At 41.4% G+C, this 17,492-nt stretch overlaps 1 protein-coding gene across 1 annotated transcript; it reads right to left on the bottom strand.

Moving 5' to 3' along the window:
* Window positions 1–7,604: 7,604 nt before the first annotated feature.
* On the bottom strand, window positions 7,605–16,238 carry LOC128804704 (glutathione S-transferase 3). Its single transcript, XM_053972756.1, has 7 exons — window positions 16,137–16,238; window positions 13,689–13,795; window positions 11,843–11,894; window positions 10,984–11,116; window positions 10,024–10,165; window positions 8,911–9,042; window positions 7,605–8,365 (listed from the first exon to the last, which is right to left on the bottom strand). The coding sequence occupies exons 2-7, from the start codon at window positions 13,773–13,775 to the stop codon at window positions 8,222–8,224; spliced, it is 690 nt and encodes a 229-aa protein (XP_053828731.1). The 5' UTR covers window positions 13,776–13,795; window positions 16,137–16,238; the 3' UTR covers window positions 7,605–8,221.
* Between the last annotated feature and the right edge of the window lie 1,254 nt (window positions 16,239–17,492).

The following is a 17,492-nucleotide window of genomic DNA, read 5'->3' as shown; positions in this document are numbered from 1 at the left end:
AAGCTTTACTGACTGCCCAAAGCAAGGTTAACCAAGCCTGTAGTAACCCTCACACATATTTCCCTGAGCTCTTTGACTCTCAGCTGGCATAGGAAAGTCTGAAAACAACCCTAATTCTGATTTACACCCACTGTAGTGCTGTGAGGAGAGTTTAAATGGAGAGCTAGTTTTCAGTACGTTGTTATTTGGATTGTTTAGTCTTTATTGATCTAACTATCTCAACATGGTCAAAGGGCTGCTTTATCAAGACATGAGATAGGTTTCAAAAACTGAAACATACCTTCAGTATATTTTACAAATTTCATTGTAAAATATTTAACTTAAATAGCTAATGTATTGTAATTACTTCATATTTTGATAGAAACTTGTATTGGTGTATATTTCCTCTATTTGGTATCTGTTGTGTTCTGGGGGTCTTTATAAGATTCTCACTTTATGTGCATTATTACAACTAAAACTACTACTAACCTAAACTTAAAGAATCTTTTTATTTTTTACTACTAAGAATAGGGGTGGGAAAACCCTTAACCAAGCCAACAAAAGCCAGTGAAATCAATTTCATCAGATGGTGGCTCAGGGCTGATGATGAGGGAGGAGGCAATTTCCTAAAAGCAGACAGTCCAGCTTCAGAGAAAAGCAGATGCAAGTCAGATGGTACAAGCCTACAACGCAAGGTTTAAAACCATACAGTCAGTGATCAGTGCTGGGATAACCTCCCTTTCACAGTTTAATCTTTTTGCACTGGAGAGCTGCTTAGCCCCTAAACGTTCAATGTCTTTCAATATTTCACCACGTTCACTATATCCTTCACACTACTTTCATCTGTTTAAATTCCTGGCCTCAATGACATCCTCTAACAATGAGATGCACTGGCTTAGTGTGAAAATGTTGCTTTTATTTGCTTGTATTTTGCTGCTTTTATTTAATTCTGTTATTCCACTTCTATTATAAGACAGGGGAGATGAAAGCCCTTCTCTGTCTCTCATACTGAGATCACATGCATAAAAAATAATTTATCTATTAATTTTTGTAACTAATTGATTTGTAATTCACTTCTCACATGCATTTCTCAGCCGTGTTTTTTTCCTTTTGTATTCTTTGTATTTTACTCTGTTGGTTGTGTTTCCTGATTCTCTCTTGATTACATCTGCATTCTGTAAGAGTGCAAGAAACTGCCAAGGATTCTGTCTTCCTCAAAACTTGAAATGAGTATGTGTGCATAACTTTGATTTAATTTCCTGCAGAAAAGGAAACTTGGAGAGAATGGAGAGCACTTTCTCTTCTACCATCAGAACAGCTTCCATCAGTTGCTGGACTTGTGTCTACAGAAGTTTGACAGATATGAAAGATTGTAACCAGCTTGATTCAAGCGGAAAAATATTTACAGGAATAAAAAACCTAGTGACTTTTGTGAGTTTTGCTCCAGAACAGAGGCAATGAAGTTATTAACAATCTAAACCTTCATTTCATGTTTATTTCTGCATCCTTAGTCAGTTCTGTAGGTTGCACATGTACAACAGTTGTTGCATTTCCATAAAAACTACAAATGAAAAAATATCAGAAGAAATTGGCAATATGGTACAAGATACATAAAAAGTGAAGGGAAAGATAAGTGCATTGGGCCAGATACAAACCTTCACGTGCTTTTGTTCTCGTTCTCAAGGGGAAGTTCTCAGTGCAAGTTTGATAATGGAATAGGAATCTGGTTCATCTTGCCCAGCTGTTTAGCAGCACTATAGACCTCAGCACGCAGTTCACAAAGGAACAGCACCCTTACACGTACACAGGCCTCTTTCCATCAGCCTGAATGGTGAGAGGTTAAACTGAATGGATGTACACAGAAACCTGAACTGTCCTTACCATAGCACCAGTACTGAAAGATGGCTTGGGTGTGCTTAAGAACCATGCTGAAACTGCCTGTGGTCTTTATACAGAAGGTAATAAAGTTGTAATAATAAAATAGAGGACTTTCACTCATGCTAGAAAAGTGTTGATGGGGATATGTTTCACTGCTGAAACTGGAGATTCCTAATCTTCTATACTGGAATGAGCAGAAAAGACACAAAAATCTTTGGGGCCCAAACCTACACAGTTCAGTTGTCAATTTTGAAGAGGCATCCCTCTTGCTTCAAGGAGAGCCAGGACACTGTCCAATTAGTGAAGTCTTACTTGGTGTCTTGTAGAGTAAAAATGACCCCCACATCCTGGAGATACACGTTCTCTGGCCTCAGCCCTACACTGCCTTCATTTTAGCACCTGTTACCATTAGCAAAAAAGCACCCTGGCACTAGAAAAATAGTGTGCCTGTTTAACTAAGACACAAACACTCCTGTCACAGCTGTTTTGTTGTGTCAGCATACTCTGGGAGAACATAGAACACCAAGAAAAAGTATCAGAGTTACACTGCTTATTTCAAAGCTGTCTCTGTGCAATCCACTCTGAAACTTCTTAGAAATAATTGTTCAAATCGGGTTTTCAAAGGAATCCAGAAGAGTTGTCTCCCAGATCACCCCCTGACTAACGTTCTGCAGCAAAATATCTGCTGAATAATAGCAAGAGTTAAATAAGATCTATGTCCTTAAATAAGGACGTAGATAAATAAGAGTTAAATATGATCTAAGCTAAATAAGAACTATGTCTTTGAAAAAGTGAGTGGAAGGATATTCTCTGCTTGAACTAATGTGTATCAAGTAGGCTGGCAGGGCTGGGGCCTTACATACTAAGCTCTGTCATCTGAGGCTGAATGATGAGGTGAAGCTCCCTTTCTCTTGCCAGAAAGGCTAACATTCCATTCCATCTTCTTCTCTTGCATGACATTTCCAGGTGTGAGATTAAATGGTACAGCTACAGTGTTTAAATTGGTCTGAAAAGTAGTGCTTGTAGGGTAAGCAACACAAATCTGCAGCATAACTAGAAAATTGTCCCCTGTTCTGCACTAGGATTAAGTGCTGCCTACAGCTAGGTAGCTCTTGGGTCAATGTCAGAGTCAGACATACAGTGATGCTATTTGAAGATTTCCACTATAGACCAAGGTCGCACTAGTATTTTCATATGTCAGTGTCACACTGGGAGCTGGCATATGGCTGATTATCCATCGTGTTCTTCAGCTTCTCCTCCTCTGAGTTCCTGCTTCTCACATCAACGGGAATTTAGGCAAAGTGCGTTTAACTAGACAAAATGCCTCTAGTTTATTAATTCCTATGTATGGAATACTGATTCACATCACTGAGTTTCAACTTTCCTACCTATAATCACTTTATCTGCTATGAAATGTGCTGATTTTTCTTTTAGCCCTTTGATAAAAATGTGAAATAGTGAAGTGCCAAGGATCTGGATTCTCTCTTCACCGACCTAGTATGTAGTTGCAGAGGGGCCAGGACCAGGCTCTCCTCAGAGGACCATAGGGAAAGTACAACAAACAGGTACAGGCTGCAGCACGAGGAATTCCAACAGGTATCTGCACTGAAACAAAGCCTGGAAGGAGCTGCTGGAAATGTGTGTATATATCCTTTTCACTGCTCTGCACTCCAAGGTGGCTTGCAGACATGCTTCCACTTATGTGCTCAGAGGTTAACCACGCCTTACAGATGAACTGCATTCTGATAATATTATTTGTTCCACTGATTCCAAAAGTAGTCACATGTTAAAACCGAGCATCTGGTGCTTAGAGGTTTGAAGTTGCTGCACCAGGGTCTGTCCCTCAGCTCCTTCCCACGACGCGCGTACTTTTCGGCCTCTGTGGCTGAGGACGGCTCCGGGACGCATAGCCTCGCTCCAGCCAGACCCCACCGAGGGCCCCTGCGGGAAGCGCAGGGCCCCACCTGGGGGCAGCAAAAGTAATGTCAGGCTAATTCCATGCCCAGAGCTCCCGAGTTGTTGAAAAAGAACCCGGGGACACGCCGAGGAGTTGTCTACGACGCAAATTTTTCCCCGGCAGCAAATAAAATAGCCTTTCCTAGGAGCAAGGCTGGGTTCCGAGTGCAGCCTCCTGAGAACTCCTCTGCAGCAGCAGTGTCCAGGCGCCCTGCTGTCCACGTCCTACACGCCTCTGGAACGCGAACCTTGCCCTCTTGAACCTCAAAGGTGTGGCCAGCACCAGCAGGTCCCAGTGATCCCAGCGACCCGCTCGGAAACCCGCTGAGAGACCAGCTTTTTAAACCAGGCACGGCTGTACGGGCCATTGGCTGCAGCGGCGGCTCCGTGAGGGGAGGCTGGGGCTGCCCCAGCCGGACACAGCCGGTTCCAGCCGGACCCAGCCGGACACAGCCGGTTCCAGCCGGACACAGCCGGATCCAACCGCCCCCCGCAGGGCGCGGCTGAGCCACGGCCGGGGCCGGAGTGGGGCACGAGTTTAACAAGCGGCAAAAGTCGGCATGGCAGAGTGCCAGGGAAAAACAGTGGAGAAAGTGCCTTGCGAACACACCAAGAGAAGGAGGGGAGAAGGCAGAGGAGTCGGGAATGAAGGAGGGAGGTTAAGTCTCGGAAGAAAAGGAGTGGGAGGAAGGTGTTCCAATTTTTGTCTATAATGGCAATTGGCAAGTGATACTAAACATAGGAATATCTGCTAAGTGCCTGCTAGAAGCAGTCAACCTTGGTAGTTTTCCCTGAATCTGTAATTTTGGTTTTAGGTTTTTTTTGTTTGTTTGTTTGGTTTTTTTTTTGGTTTTTTTGTTTTTTGTTTTTTTTTGGGTTTTTTAATGTTTGTTTTTGTGTTTGGTTTTTTGTTTGTTTGGGGTGGTTTTGTTTTTGTGGTGGTTTTTTTTTTTTTTTTTTTTTTTGTTTTTTGTTTTTTTTGGTTTGTGTTGCTATAGTCAGGTGAGAAGTGGTACCACAAGAAGCACACAGGAGACTTGAAGAAGTATCAGCTATAAATAGCTTGAAAAAGTATCAATACTTTTTTCAAGTATAAATACTTGAAAAAGTATCAGCTATAAATAGCTGATGCTTCTTTTGCACATTTAGATGTGCTTAAACAAATAGTAGAGTTCCACTGGAATTAACTGTAATCTATCAAGGCATCAGCAAACACAATGCAAGCACAAGTAAAGATCCCACACAGTTATCAGAAACCATAACTTGTACTAAAGCAAATATCCTGTACTTGCTAGTAAATCAGTGAGAATTATCCCAGTGTTTTCAATGGAAATGAACTTGTTGTTCCATTGGCAGAGTGTTTTAAACCAGAAATGGTTGTATAGGATCACAGCCCTTACCTCTACCAAGCATAATTTACGTGCCTCTCAGAATGATGCTTAGGCTGATTTGTACATAAATAGGTCTTACCAGAGCAAGAGTTGAAGAAAACCCCTAGTCCTTCTTGGAGAACACATCAAAACTGCCTAACACCTAAGTGATTTGTGACAGATAAGAGTGAAACAAATCCTAAGGCTATTGTGTACTAAGTAATATTTAGCCAGTAATTATAGGTCTGGCAACACTGAGAGACATAGGAGAAACAGCAACAAACATCTGTACATTTTACTTGTTTACTATTGTCTTGAAGGCTGGTAACAGAACTGAAGAGCTCTTATGTGTTGTAAAAGCATTATTGAAGTCAGCTAATACCCTAAATAATTCATGCTAGAGTGCTTACCAGGACTCAAGGTTGCTCAGTAAAGAAAGATACTCTGTAAAAGACTTAGAATTGAGCTGATTTCATCCCTAGTTTGCCCAGAATATAGAAGGTCACAGAATCACAAGGTTGGAAGAGACCTCCAAGATCATCGAGTCCAACCCGTTCCCTGACACCTCAACTAAACCACGGCACCGAGTGCCACATCCAGTCTTTTTTTAAAAACACATCCAGGCATGGTGACTCCACCACCTCCCCAGGCAGACCATTCCAGTACTTTATCACTCTTTCTGTGAAAAACTTTTTCCTAATATCCAACCTGTATTTCCCTTGGTGCAGCTTGAGACTATGACCTCTCGTTCTGTCAGTTGCTGCCTGGTGAAAGAGACCAACACCCACCTGACTACAACCACCCTTCAGGGAGTTGTAGAGAGTGATGAAGTCGCCTCTGAGTCTCCTTTTCTCCAGGCTAAACAACCCCAGCTCCCTCAGTCGTTCCTCAGATCGGCAGTAACAGTCTGTACACCTGGTGCTCTTTACAGGTTAGAAAGTAAATTGACAAATCTGCATGGGAATATCAAAATAAGAAGGTTATCAGACAGAGTTAACCCAGAGCACCATGTCACACCATGTAGCCCTGCATAAGCAAACATGGCTGTAGATTTTGTATGGAGAAGTCCTCACAATGTATAAACACTTTCAGGTATTTTTCATTTCAAAACAAACCAAGAAGATAAGTAAAAAAGCAACAGAACAAAATTGGAAGTTCTTATCAACAATTTATTGAAATATCAGAAAATGAACCTCACCTGGACCAGACCTGGAGCTTTACAGGGTATGTCTACATTAGTGGTCTGGAACAGAAGAATGTTTTAAAAAGTAATTTCTTAACTGTGCTTTGGCTCCCATCACAGTGTGACCTTGGAGTGTACAAACTGGATTCTTTCTGGATTAAATTAAACTCAAAAAATTCACTTCAAGAGTGCACCAAATGCTGTTTAAGTGTCATTCAGGCCACAGAACCACTCTTGAGCTATGCTGAAGTTAACTCTGTCCCAAACACAGTGTTGATGACAAGGCTTCAGTGCCAGCTGTTCTTCTACTCATTCATTGCTGCTGTGCCACTCTATTTACTAATATATCAGCTGTTAGGCTTATCACCAACAAGTACTGGCACCTCCCACATCTGCTGCATCTTTGCTTGTGGAACTCTTGAACAGCATTACACACTTTTACAATTTTGTAGAGAAAAAGTTCACTTAGCAAAGGAATTATGATCAACATCTACAGTGTTTTCCAAACTTTTCTAATAAACTAATCTGAGATTAAAACAAGGACTGAACTGTAATTGCAATTGACAATACATTAGCTGATAAATTACTGTAGGTCAATACAAACTTTGTATACCTAGCAATGAGGGCAAAGTGTTTGTAGCACTGAAAGCTTCAATCATGCTGAAGCTGGGAAGTCTGACGAGCTCTCAAGTGGGCAGCTTGTTCATGAGATATCAGATGAGTGTACTTACTACATCCCGGTGTCAAGCAGCATCTTATTTCTCAACCCACAGCTAACACGGGAATAAACCAGGGCCATTAGAGATTGAGCACAAGTCTTTTCCTGTAAACTATGTCATTAATGTACAACTATAAATAACAAATATGAAACACCAAGGTAACATCCTGCAGAGCAGCTTTTTCCTAACCTAAGTGCCATTTTTTGAAGTTATTAAAACAATTTTAAATTCAATTTTCTAGTTTTCTGTGGAAACCATAAAGTTTAAAAAAAAAAAAGAGGAAAAGAAATATTTTGAGTTTGGTTGGTACTAGATAGGAGCTATATCAAGTTTGTGTGATGGTTTACTAACTCTCCTTCACATCTCCATTCTCTTGTTTATAAACACAAAATATACCTTTACATGAGGCATGTGGGTTAACAACCTTATTTATATCAATTATAAAGAATTTATCCTCCAAGAAAAGTAAAAATTATGTTTGCAAGCCCCTGATTTCATTCACAAGACAACAGGACAATGTGACTATATAAAAAGTTTATTTGATTCATACAGGTTCTCTAGATACAGCAGTTAAACAAAAACATTTGTCAGTTTATTTCCCAGTTCAGTAATAGAAGTGCAGCTTAGTTATAAAGGCACAGTGTTGACATTTAGACAAGTCACTGATGTCCAGTAGAACTGCAAGAGAAAGACCTCACTCCTACTTTCTTTAAAAACCACTTGTTTCATTTGCCAACAGTGATATTAAAGAAGAATAAAGGCATACATTGGAAGCAATCATCATATAAAAATCTGATCTGGATCTAGAAAAAAGTCCTCAGAAATAGCATGACATACTGAAGCTGTCAGTCAGCAACTCACATTTCTCTTTTTTGCTCTTCCACAAAGTCTCTAGGAAAACAATGTGCTTGCTGCCATTTCACTTGCTTAAAATTACCAGAAGAAATCTCAAGATGAATGAAGGAGAAAATAGGCTAGTACTGAAGTGTTATAAAAGATACATGCCTACTTTATTTTGTGTGAGGGCACGACCTCTTGCCCATTGAAACACCTCTGGAACACCCCTTGGCCTTCCTTCATGGTGTAATTGGACGTGTGCAGTCTGGCAGTTCTCTTACAGCCTGCAGCCAGGCAAACTAATTTGCTTTTATATCATAATACATGCAGAGAACTCTCCTGACAGTCTCTACATATTTATCATCAGGAACAGGTTTCCTCTGGCTTCCTGGCTCAAGAAATTTCTTGATTGCAGGGATACTGCTTATCCTTGCTTTAAATGCCTAAAAGGCAAACAGTAAGTACATGGTGTTTAAAGAACAGAAAGTAACACAAGAAAAAACCCTATTTTACTGATTTGTGTAACATCCTTTAACAAGCTGTATGTAGAGACAAGACAGGAAATATGGTTTTAAGTATGGATTAATTTTACTCCCACTCACTTCAACCCTTTTATTTTCCACAGTAACAAATGAGCCATCTGTCTTGTATTGATAGGGCATGAAGTGTTAAGTTATCTGTGGCTTCCAATATGTACATTACTCAGATCATTCTTGTGATCCAGAGAACATCTTCCACTTAGCAGTATCACAGAACTGGTGAGAGTTCAAAAAAAGGGAGGGTGCATTTCTTCAGATGGGTACGGGGGTTACTCCAGAAAATAAGTTTCTCTAGATGAAATATCTTAAAAGGCTCTTCCTAAAGCAGGAAAAGCAAGATTACAATGAAAAAGTAACAAATGTTTTGTGGAATTATTTACACAGAACAGACTTTGAAATATAATTTATCACATTTACAGCCATATGAGCATCTTGTTAGTGCAAGGTACCTGTAACTGAGGAAAACCCGAGAGCACATCTGACTTCTTCTCTTCTACCATTAAAATGGCTTCAAGAAGATGAACATCAGCCCAGCTAAAATTGTTGCCAACAAGGAAGTCCTGCCCATGGTCTTTCAAAACCTTTAAAAGTCACAGATGAAAACACTCAGGTGTGGATAACCAGCTGAGGTTCATATTTTCAAAATTCATAGGCACACCTTCTTTGACAACACTACTGTCTCCTTTTCACCCTTCTCTCCCATGCAGCTAACAGGGGGAACAGGGGATGTGCCAGCAGTCACTGATCATTTTACAGCAGAAATCTAGAATCCCAGGGTTTTTCTTACTGATCCTTTCTTCCTATAGCTCTAGGTAACCCTGTGTACTAGACTATAGGGTTAGATACCCTCTTGGTATTCACATCTTTCAAGTCTAATTTATCTGGAATTTTTTAATACACTTTTACAGCTTCAGTGGGAAAATAGAGAGTATAAAAGAGAGGTGATCAGCCTAAAGCATTAGGGCTAAGATACAACAAGTTGAATATAGGGCAGAATGCACCCTGGCAACCACCTATAGGAGACCTTGCGAAGTGAAAAATTTTTCTCTTTAGTCTTTGAAATGGAGAGGAGCTATTCCTGCTAGATCATCCTGTCCATGCATATTAATTTCCATTGAGAGTACCTCTTGGGTCCTATCTCTCAAATTATCAGTTAGAGAAACACCAAGATTCCAGTATGGCCAGAAGTCAGTAGTGATAGCTGTGTATTACCGTGTTTACAAAAACCCAACTGAGATGTATTTGAAATGTTAAACAAAGAAGACAATTAGCACTGCTTTTGCAATGCAAATTACTGTGGTGAGTTTGACCCTGACTGGGTACCAGAAGTCCATCAAAGCTGCTCTATCACTCCCTCACGTGGACATGGGGAAGAAAATGCATTGAAAGTCTCTTGGATTGACCCACCCCAACGTCTTTGACCCCCCTCCAGCCAACAGACAGAATAGATGTTCTGGTGTAAAGTACTGCACTGACACTTCTGCTTCTGGTTGTGGTGAAATACCCAGTGTTGTCATTGTTATCCCTCCAGAATCAGGGAAGAAAATGATCCTCCTCCATACCTTTTCATACACTGGGAAATACCTGCTTGTCGCCTTTTCAACTATTAAAGCACGTTGTTTCTCTTTATCCTCTGCTGATAAGAAAGGGAACATCAAAATGAAGCCCATAAGGTCATCAGTTCCTCCAACATACATATCAATCCTTAAAACCAAAGCAAACAAAAACCTTAAATAGAAGGCACCTTCACAAGCCGAATCACCTTATATTTGTTTTAGGATAGTAAACATTGAATTTCCCATCCCCCTGTCATGGTGCCTTCCCCCCCGTTCCTTTCCAGGCTGCAGTGTGATCTGAGAAATACTTTTTTAAGCAATCTCAAACACACCCTGTCAGAACCCAAGGTGTCCCTCAGACACTCTTGGATGTTCCAGGTCCAGGTCAGAAGGATCTGAGACCCTGGCAGGCAGCTGGAAACCCCTGTGGTTTTGAATTTGACCCATGGAACAATTTACCAACCTTGCAGGAACATCCTGCATGGAAATGATTTCTGCAATTAAGAAAATATATCACAGTGGGAGTCTTAGTTGTATTTGTAGTGATTTTGGCTCTTTACTTGCTTCATTGTGCAGGTTTAAACGGGATTGCATAGAGATTAAGTGTGTACCTTTGGTGTTACAGATCACAATCACCAAAGAAACACACAGCACCACAAGGAGTCATTCCCAACTGACTTGTCTGGATGTATCCCACCTTCAGAATTTCATCCAAAGTCCAAGTAGTGCCAAAATGATAAATACTGGGGTTGGAAGTCTGTAGCATACTAGGTTCTTCATCCAGCTAAATTATCAGTACAGCAGTTCTTCGGATTGTCCCTTTTCCAGACCTATCAGAGCAGGTTTTGTACTGTAGATGGACATTAAAATGCTACATACTGAGACAGCCCCATCATACTTTTTTTTTTTTTATTCACAGATACAACATCAAGATGTGAATTCAAGAAGAGTAATACTTTTACATACAAGGCTCTTTCCTTCAGGTCCTTCCCATAGAGGTTGTACTTTGCTGCAATGTAGCTGAGGATGGCTCTGGTCTGTACCATCCTCATCCCATCCATCTCCACCATGGGCACCTGCTGAAACAGCAGGGATCCACCTAAAAGGACAGACACACATTATTCAACTGATGTAATAACTCCACATCAGATTTCCTGCTGTCTTCAGAGGAACATTGCTTTTATGGTGAGCTTGCTGTGGGTAGCCATTGTATTAAACTGGAGTTCTTCCATGCAAAAAATTACAGTGGTGCAGACAAATTAAACTGTAAAACACAATTATAGTGGGTTACGATCCTTCCTTTAAAAAAAATTCACTGAAGTTTCAGTCAGGACTGTGTACAGCAGCTTTTGAATTGAAATTGAAATGCAGTGGAGACAATCACACTACAACATCTCAACTGAGTAAAAAGTGTCTAGTTCCAAACAATGTAAAAAAAAAAATCTGTTCCATTATTCAAATACTATTTGAAGCAAACATTAGATTCAGATTTCTCTCTTATGACGAATTTTTAGGCTATATCAGGACATAACATGAAATTTTGGGATACATATTTTCTGGTTACTGAAGCCCATGGTTAAGTTTGTGGGATGCATGGACAAATGGAGAACTGAAGAATCCAGAGGCCTGGCAAACCCTCCAGGTTGGAAAGATACTCAGTTTGCAATTTGATCTGTCTACATGTGAAAAAAACAGCCTCTGCAGCTGCTCACAGCACTCAGCTTTACTCTTCTGTGTGGAAAGGAAGACACATAGAATCTTCAAAGACTTCACACACCTTTTCTAAGTCTGGTTACACTTTTCTTGAGGTTTCACATGGACTCACCTTGCAGGAGTTTCTCATACTGGTCTCGGGTTTCCAAAAACTCTTCTTCAAACTGACAAAAGAGAGTGAGGAAGAGGAAAGAAGAATCTTTTAACATTTCTAGAAGAGATAAACTTTTAAAGCAGCATAAAAGGAAAAGAATATACATCATGGTTCTCTTCATTTCAGATATGGCTCTAAGGGAGAACACACCAAGGACAAAAGTGCTGGCAATATCTCCTGGACTATCACACTTGATAAATGCTGCTAAGGGCAACCCTAGCAGAAGAACAAGCAATAAGAACTGGAGTGAGGATGGTTTGTTTGGTATTAAACAGGCAATGTAATGTATAACAACCAACAATACATTCTAGGCTGTCCTTAAGATGCTTTCTAGAATGTGGAAAACATCTGCTGTGTGATATTTTGATTTGGGAGCTAGACAGGAACAAAATCTTCAGAAGTTAAAAAGATTTTACAAAATAGCGTACGAGTAGCAAGCCCTGCAGGAAGTTTGATACAGATGCATGTTTCAGATGCCTGAAGATTAAATCTTCACAAGATGAGAAACAAAAAGATACAGAATTGCTGGTGATCAGATGGATGGTTGAGGACGGCCAGTCCAATCAATGTTACTCATGGAGAAACTGAGTTCACGATTAGGACACCAAAGTTAGATATCTACATGTATGTGTTTGCATGTGCCATACATGTCTGTGATCAGTGCACAACATGGAGACTAGAAAATGGTTGGTATTACCAATCCCTAAATGCCTTGCTCATTCAGCCTCTCATAACATTGTGCCACTCATGTTAGTAATTAAGATTTGCTACACTAGAGAAACCCCAGAAGATCAGGCACATTAACACACTGCCAATGTTCAACCACAGCAAGTATGATCACAGTCTAAAATTCAGAACCCAGGTTTCTGCTGATAAGAATCTGAGAAAATAATATTCCAAGGAAAAAATTTATTAATTGGTACTTATCAACAGCTTTTTTTTTAAACTTAAAAAAAAAAAAAAAAAAAAAAAAAAAAAAAAAAAAAAGAAGAGAGAGGGACTTAAAACATAGGAACTAATTATGGAGGGAAGCAGACAGTTCTGTCTTCTGCAAGGCCTTGAAAAAAAGATTGGTGGTCTTTTGAAAAAACACAAGTAACTCTATGTAACAGCTTATTGTGTAAAAGAGGACACTCAGAGCAAATACTAGTCCTTGTGTCCTGAAACTGTATTACCAGTTTACCACCAAGATGGCCAGCAAATGAGTAAGTAAATTATATACCATCAGAAAAAATTAAAGTGGTAACTTTCTTCTCTGTATAACCCAAGCATTTAGAGATTTCTAATTTCCCTACACATGTGGGTTAATTTGCTCACTTCACCCTGCTATGTTTTATCTAAATGATGAAAGCTTACAGTTTATTATGGAGGATGCAGCCAGTGGAGTGAAAAATAAAACAAAAATCTCTGTGTGAGCATTCAACTGAAAACAGGAAGACTAGAGAAAGTAAATTGCTGTTTTACCAGGCACAGATAACACCTGTTATTCGAGGAACACAGCTATCAGCTCAGCAGCTCTGGCTCAGTAATCAAGTGCTTAATTAAGGATTACACATTCTTGTGTTAAGCAAGTGTCACTGCTTATAGTGTCACTGCTCAGAAAACATGTAACTTGAAGCCATGCTTTTGTGTAAGTAAAAGTATTTAATTACACTGAAGTAAAAGTATTTAATTACACTGAATAGCCAACCTTCATTTACTACTGCATCTTGGGATGCCTTTTCTTTTTTAACTAATAACATGTGATCTGCCTCAAAGACAAGCTTACAGTGTGCAGCTAGAAGTTAAAAACTCTAAAACAAACCTCGACCCCAGCTGCAGCCAACAACCAACGAATCGATTCCATCTTGCCTCTTCCATCAAAGTAGTAAAGTTTTGGTTTTGCAGACATGACTTCAAACTTTCTGTTACCTGAAAGAGTTATAAGAAATAGTAAGTTAATAATGATACAAAAATCTGATGGCAGATGGAATAATGGTTCACAGGTCACTCACACAACAAAAATTTAAGTCAATTTTTGACAAAATATTTTAGCAAATAACTAAACTGATTTGATTTTCTTGCTGCACAGTCAAGTCAAACTATTTCATAGACTTTTCATCCCCATGAAATTCAGGAAAGCATCAAGCTGCTAAGTAGGAGATAACAGGAAAAAAAAATACCACGAAGAAAAACCTTAAAACTTTTAGAAAATATAAATTTTAGCACTGAAGTTACACAGACACTACTAAAAGCCAAGTCTTGATCAAACAGAAGAGGCAGTAAATGAAGTTTCCAAAACTGGCAGACCTTGTATCAAGGAATGCCAAAACTATCTAAACATTAATTCTACACATTTAGGTGAAGCATAGGAATATACTTTTAAGCCTCTCACTTTTTTCTTCTAGCTGTGGTGATCCAGCAACCAGTATTAACTTCAAAAATATCACAATATGAGGATCAGTAGAAACTTCAGAAGAATGGCCTGTTTCTTCTGTAATAATCCAGATTAAAATACAGAGTTTCAGAGTGTTGCACTACTTGTCCTTCTACAGGCTACACTTCTTTCTATTAATAAACCCTGTTGGTATGCAAAACTTTATGGACTTTTCAGATGATCCAATGCTGCTCTGCAAGCAGCATTTTAGTTCTTTAATGACTTCATAAATGAGGCTATTAATTGTTATTTTTTGAATAGACTACTGTTTAGGCCTCAGCAGGAACTGGATTCCACTGTAGAGCCATAAGCCAAGAGTCATACTGACATTTCACATGCAGAACTCCTTTATAGCAAGTCCTTGCTGCAACTGAGAGTTGCTTTCCCCCTGTAAGGTGATTTATTGTCACTTCAATCCACAGTTGAAGTAATTCTGGAAAAGAGGCTCTTGGCATGTGAACAATAACCTCCAGTTTCCAGTGTTGCAAGAGCTCATTCATAAGCAGGGGGAAAAAAGACCTTGAGCACGGATGAAGTGATCTGCATGTTAGCCAACAGGCATGAAAAGAGAACACAAAATATGAGACTGCATCAGGCCATGGGAATTCAAATGAACCAGGCTATTCCACCCCCACCTGCTCAGGGGCCTCTGATTGCTCTTAGGTAAATCACAGGGAACTAAAACACTGCCAAGTACTATCTCTACCGCTGATAAATATAGCAGTGAATTAGAAAAGTATCACTGTGAGCTACACAAAAGAACAGAATGAAACAGGAGCTACTTGTGATACAGCTACATTCACAGAGAAAGAAGAAAAAAGCCAAAGGTGACTTTTAACTTGTAGTTTAAAAAACTAAAGAAACAGAAGAGCCACTCTTCCTCAGTCCCACTTGCGGAGACCTGCTCTTAGCAGGCCAGTGAACAGGTCACAGGACATAAGCAAGTCTCTGATGCCCAACACACCTCAATGCAGCACTGGAAAAAGGAAGGCAAAGGCATGGTGGGTTCTTCTTTTATAATACTTTATAAATAATATCTTTTTAAATATCAGGAGATCAACAAACTTTGAAATGAGCTGTAGCATTCTAGGTTCCTAGAACTGAGCCTGCTATGCCATACTGGAAGAGAAAGTCCAACTTGTGAACTAAAATCTGATGGAAAGATCACCCTGGTGATGGGAAAAGAGCTTCTTTCTTCTCCTCCCTTCATCAGAAAGAGATAAAGTGGCAATTTGCAGCCAGGAGCTGCAATTGCTGGTAGGTTGTTGTCCATTCCCCTCAGCCTGACACCTCAGCAGGAGAATGGACTTGGTGAAAAATCTGCTCCCTTGCTGTGATTTATGAAGGCCATCTGGGCTAACGGGGGAATGAGGGAACATGAATATCAGTGCAAGAAGCGATTGCTCCCACGCCAAGGAGAACACGGACCAGAAGAACATCGGTGAAGAGGGCCAGGGGAGCAGCTGTGCTTCGCACGTCCCGCAGATCCAGGACTCCAGGGCCCGATTTTCCCTGCCTGCATTCAGCAGCCCAACAACGCTTCCACTCAGCAGCCGCAACACCAACCCGGGGGCACGTCCCGCGCTCAGCGTGTGGCAGGCAGCAGCCCCGGGGCCATCAGCTCCCACCCCTCCCGGGACAAGCTCTTGGCAGGCACAGATGACGAGCGGTCTGTGCTGTGACACGGGGAGCCCGTGTCCGGTAGCGGACCCACGGCTCAGGCCTGAGCCCGCCACAGACTCCCGGCTCCCCGCCTCACCTGAGCCAAGCGAGCCACGGGCACCGCTTGGCGGGGGGAACAGGAAGAGAGAAATCCGAGGGGCCCACGTTACTCACACACACGGAGGGTTAAGCGGTGATGCCGAGCGAGCACAGACTCCCCAGCGCAGAGCGCTCCCGCCGGCCCCGCCTGCAGCTGCGATCAGCTGCAGCCTGCAGCCGCCAGCCCCGCCTGCAGCCCTCCCCGCCCAGGCCAGGGACGGCGACGAGCGCAGCAGCCGCCAATGGGAAGCCGTAAATTTGCAAGTTTCGCAAAGCCTTCTGGAAAGACATCTCACCCCACAGAATTTCGCTAGAATTTTTTAACTGGGTTAAGAACCGGTTTCTCTCGGGTGATTTTGTCGCTGCAAAGTGTTGATTCCATGCGCTATGTCCCTGGATTTTTAGCTATTATTACAAACCATGACGTAAAGGAAATCGCAGTATTGAGCTATAAATACGTTTTTGGCAGTATGCATTGTCTGGATGTGAGGGCGATCTGGCTGCGACATCTGTCACCCCATTGATCGCCAGGGTTGATTCGGCTGATCTGGCTGGCTAGGCGGGTGTCCCCTTCCTCCCTCAACGCTCCATGTGCGTCCCTCCCGAAGCTGCGCGCTCGGTCGAAGAGGACGACCTCCCCGATAGAGACGGTACCGTTCATCGGTCAAGGGTATACGGTAGCTGCGCTCCCCTGCTAGAACCTCCAAACAAGCTCAAGGTCCATTTGTAGGAGAACGTAGGGTAGTCAAGCTTCCAAGACTGCAGACACATCCAAGTGAGGCGCTGCATGGGGCAGTCTGCCATTGTTTTGTGCCATTTATATCCACATTCTGTGCAGGCAGTGTGTGTGTGTATGCGAATTGTGTGTTTTATCTCACTTTATCGTGTCTTCAATTCCCCACTCACCTAAAATCCGTGAGCTACTCACGTGACACTTCCCCCGCCACCCTTCCCCCACGAGGTAAAACTAGAATCGTTGCAAATGCAAATGTACTTTTCACCTAGTTCTTCACCTCTGCAAGTGCTTGTCGGGGCACTTAAACAGCTAACAAAAGGGCTGGGCTTGTAACCTATAAACTGTTTTCAGCTTCTATTGCCTTGAAAGCCAGGGGAGAAGGCTACAGAGGTGACACAAGAGACAGAACAATAGAACAGGAACAGAACAGAACAATTTCCCTTGGAAAGGGACCCACAACAATCTAGTTCAGCTGCCTATCCTCCTGAAGTGTTATACATATTATAATTCAGCCGTGCAGGTAGTTTCAGAGGAGGAGACAGTCAAGAAAGACTAAGCAAATAGTTTTACAGGGAACTCACAGTATATTGCAGAAATTACATGCCTAGACTCAAACCATGTGCCCAGTGAATGTGCAGTGCCCCTCTAAGATGACTTATTAAAAAAAGAAAACTAACCCAGATTAAAAAACCCCA

This window comes from Vidua macroura, chromosome 3, assembly GCF_024509145.1.
Source record: "Vidua macroura isolate BioBank_ID:100142 chromosome 3, ASM2450914v1, whole genome shotgun sequence".
Classification (NCBI taxonomy): Eukaryota; Metazoa; Chordata; class Aves; order Passeriformes; family Viduidae; genus Vidua; species Vidua macroura.
The sequence above is the reverse complement of the archived record's forward strand: the minus strand, read 5'-3'. Positions and strand labels throughout refer to the sequence as shown.

Coding starts and splice junctions, on each gene's coding strand:
- LOC128804704 (XM_053972756.1), bottom strand. CDS start 13,775: ATGTCTGCAAAACCAAAACTTTACTACTTTGATGGAAGAGGCAAGATG. Junction 10,166..10,983: donor GACCTGAAGGAAAGAGCCTT/GTATGTAAAAGT, acceptor TTTGGTTTTAAG/GATTGATATGTATGTTGGAG. Junction 8,366..8,910: donor CGGGTTTTCCTCAGTTACAG/GTACCTTGCACT, acceptor TTTGCCTTTTAG/GCATTTAAAGCAAGGATAAG.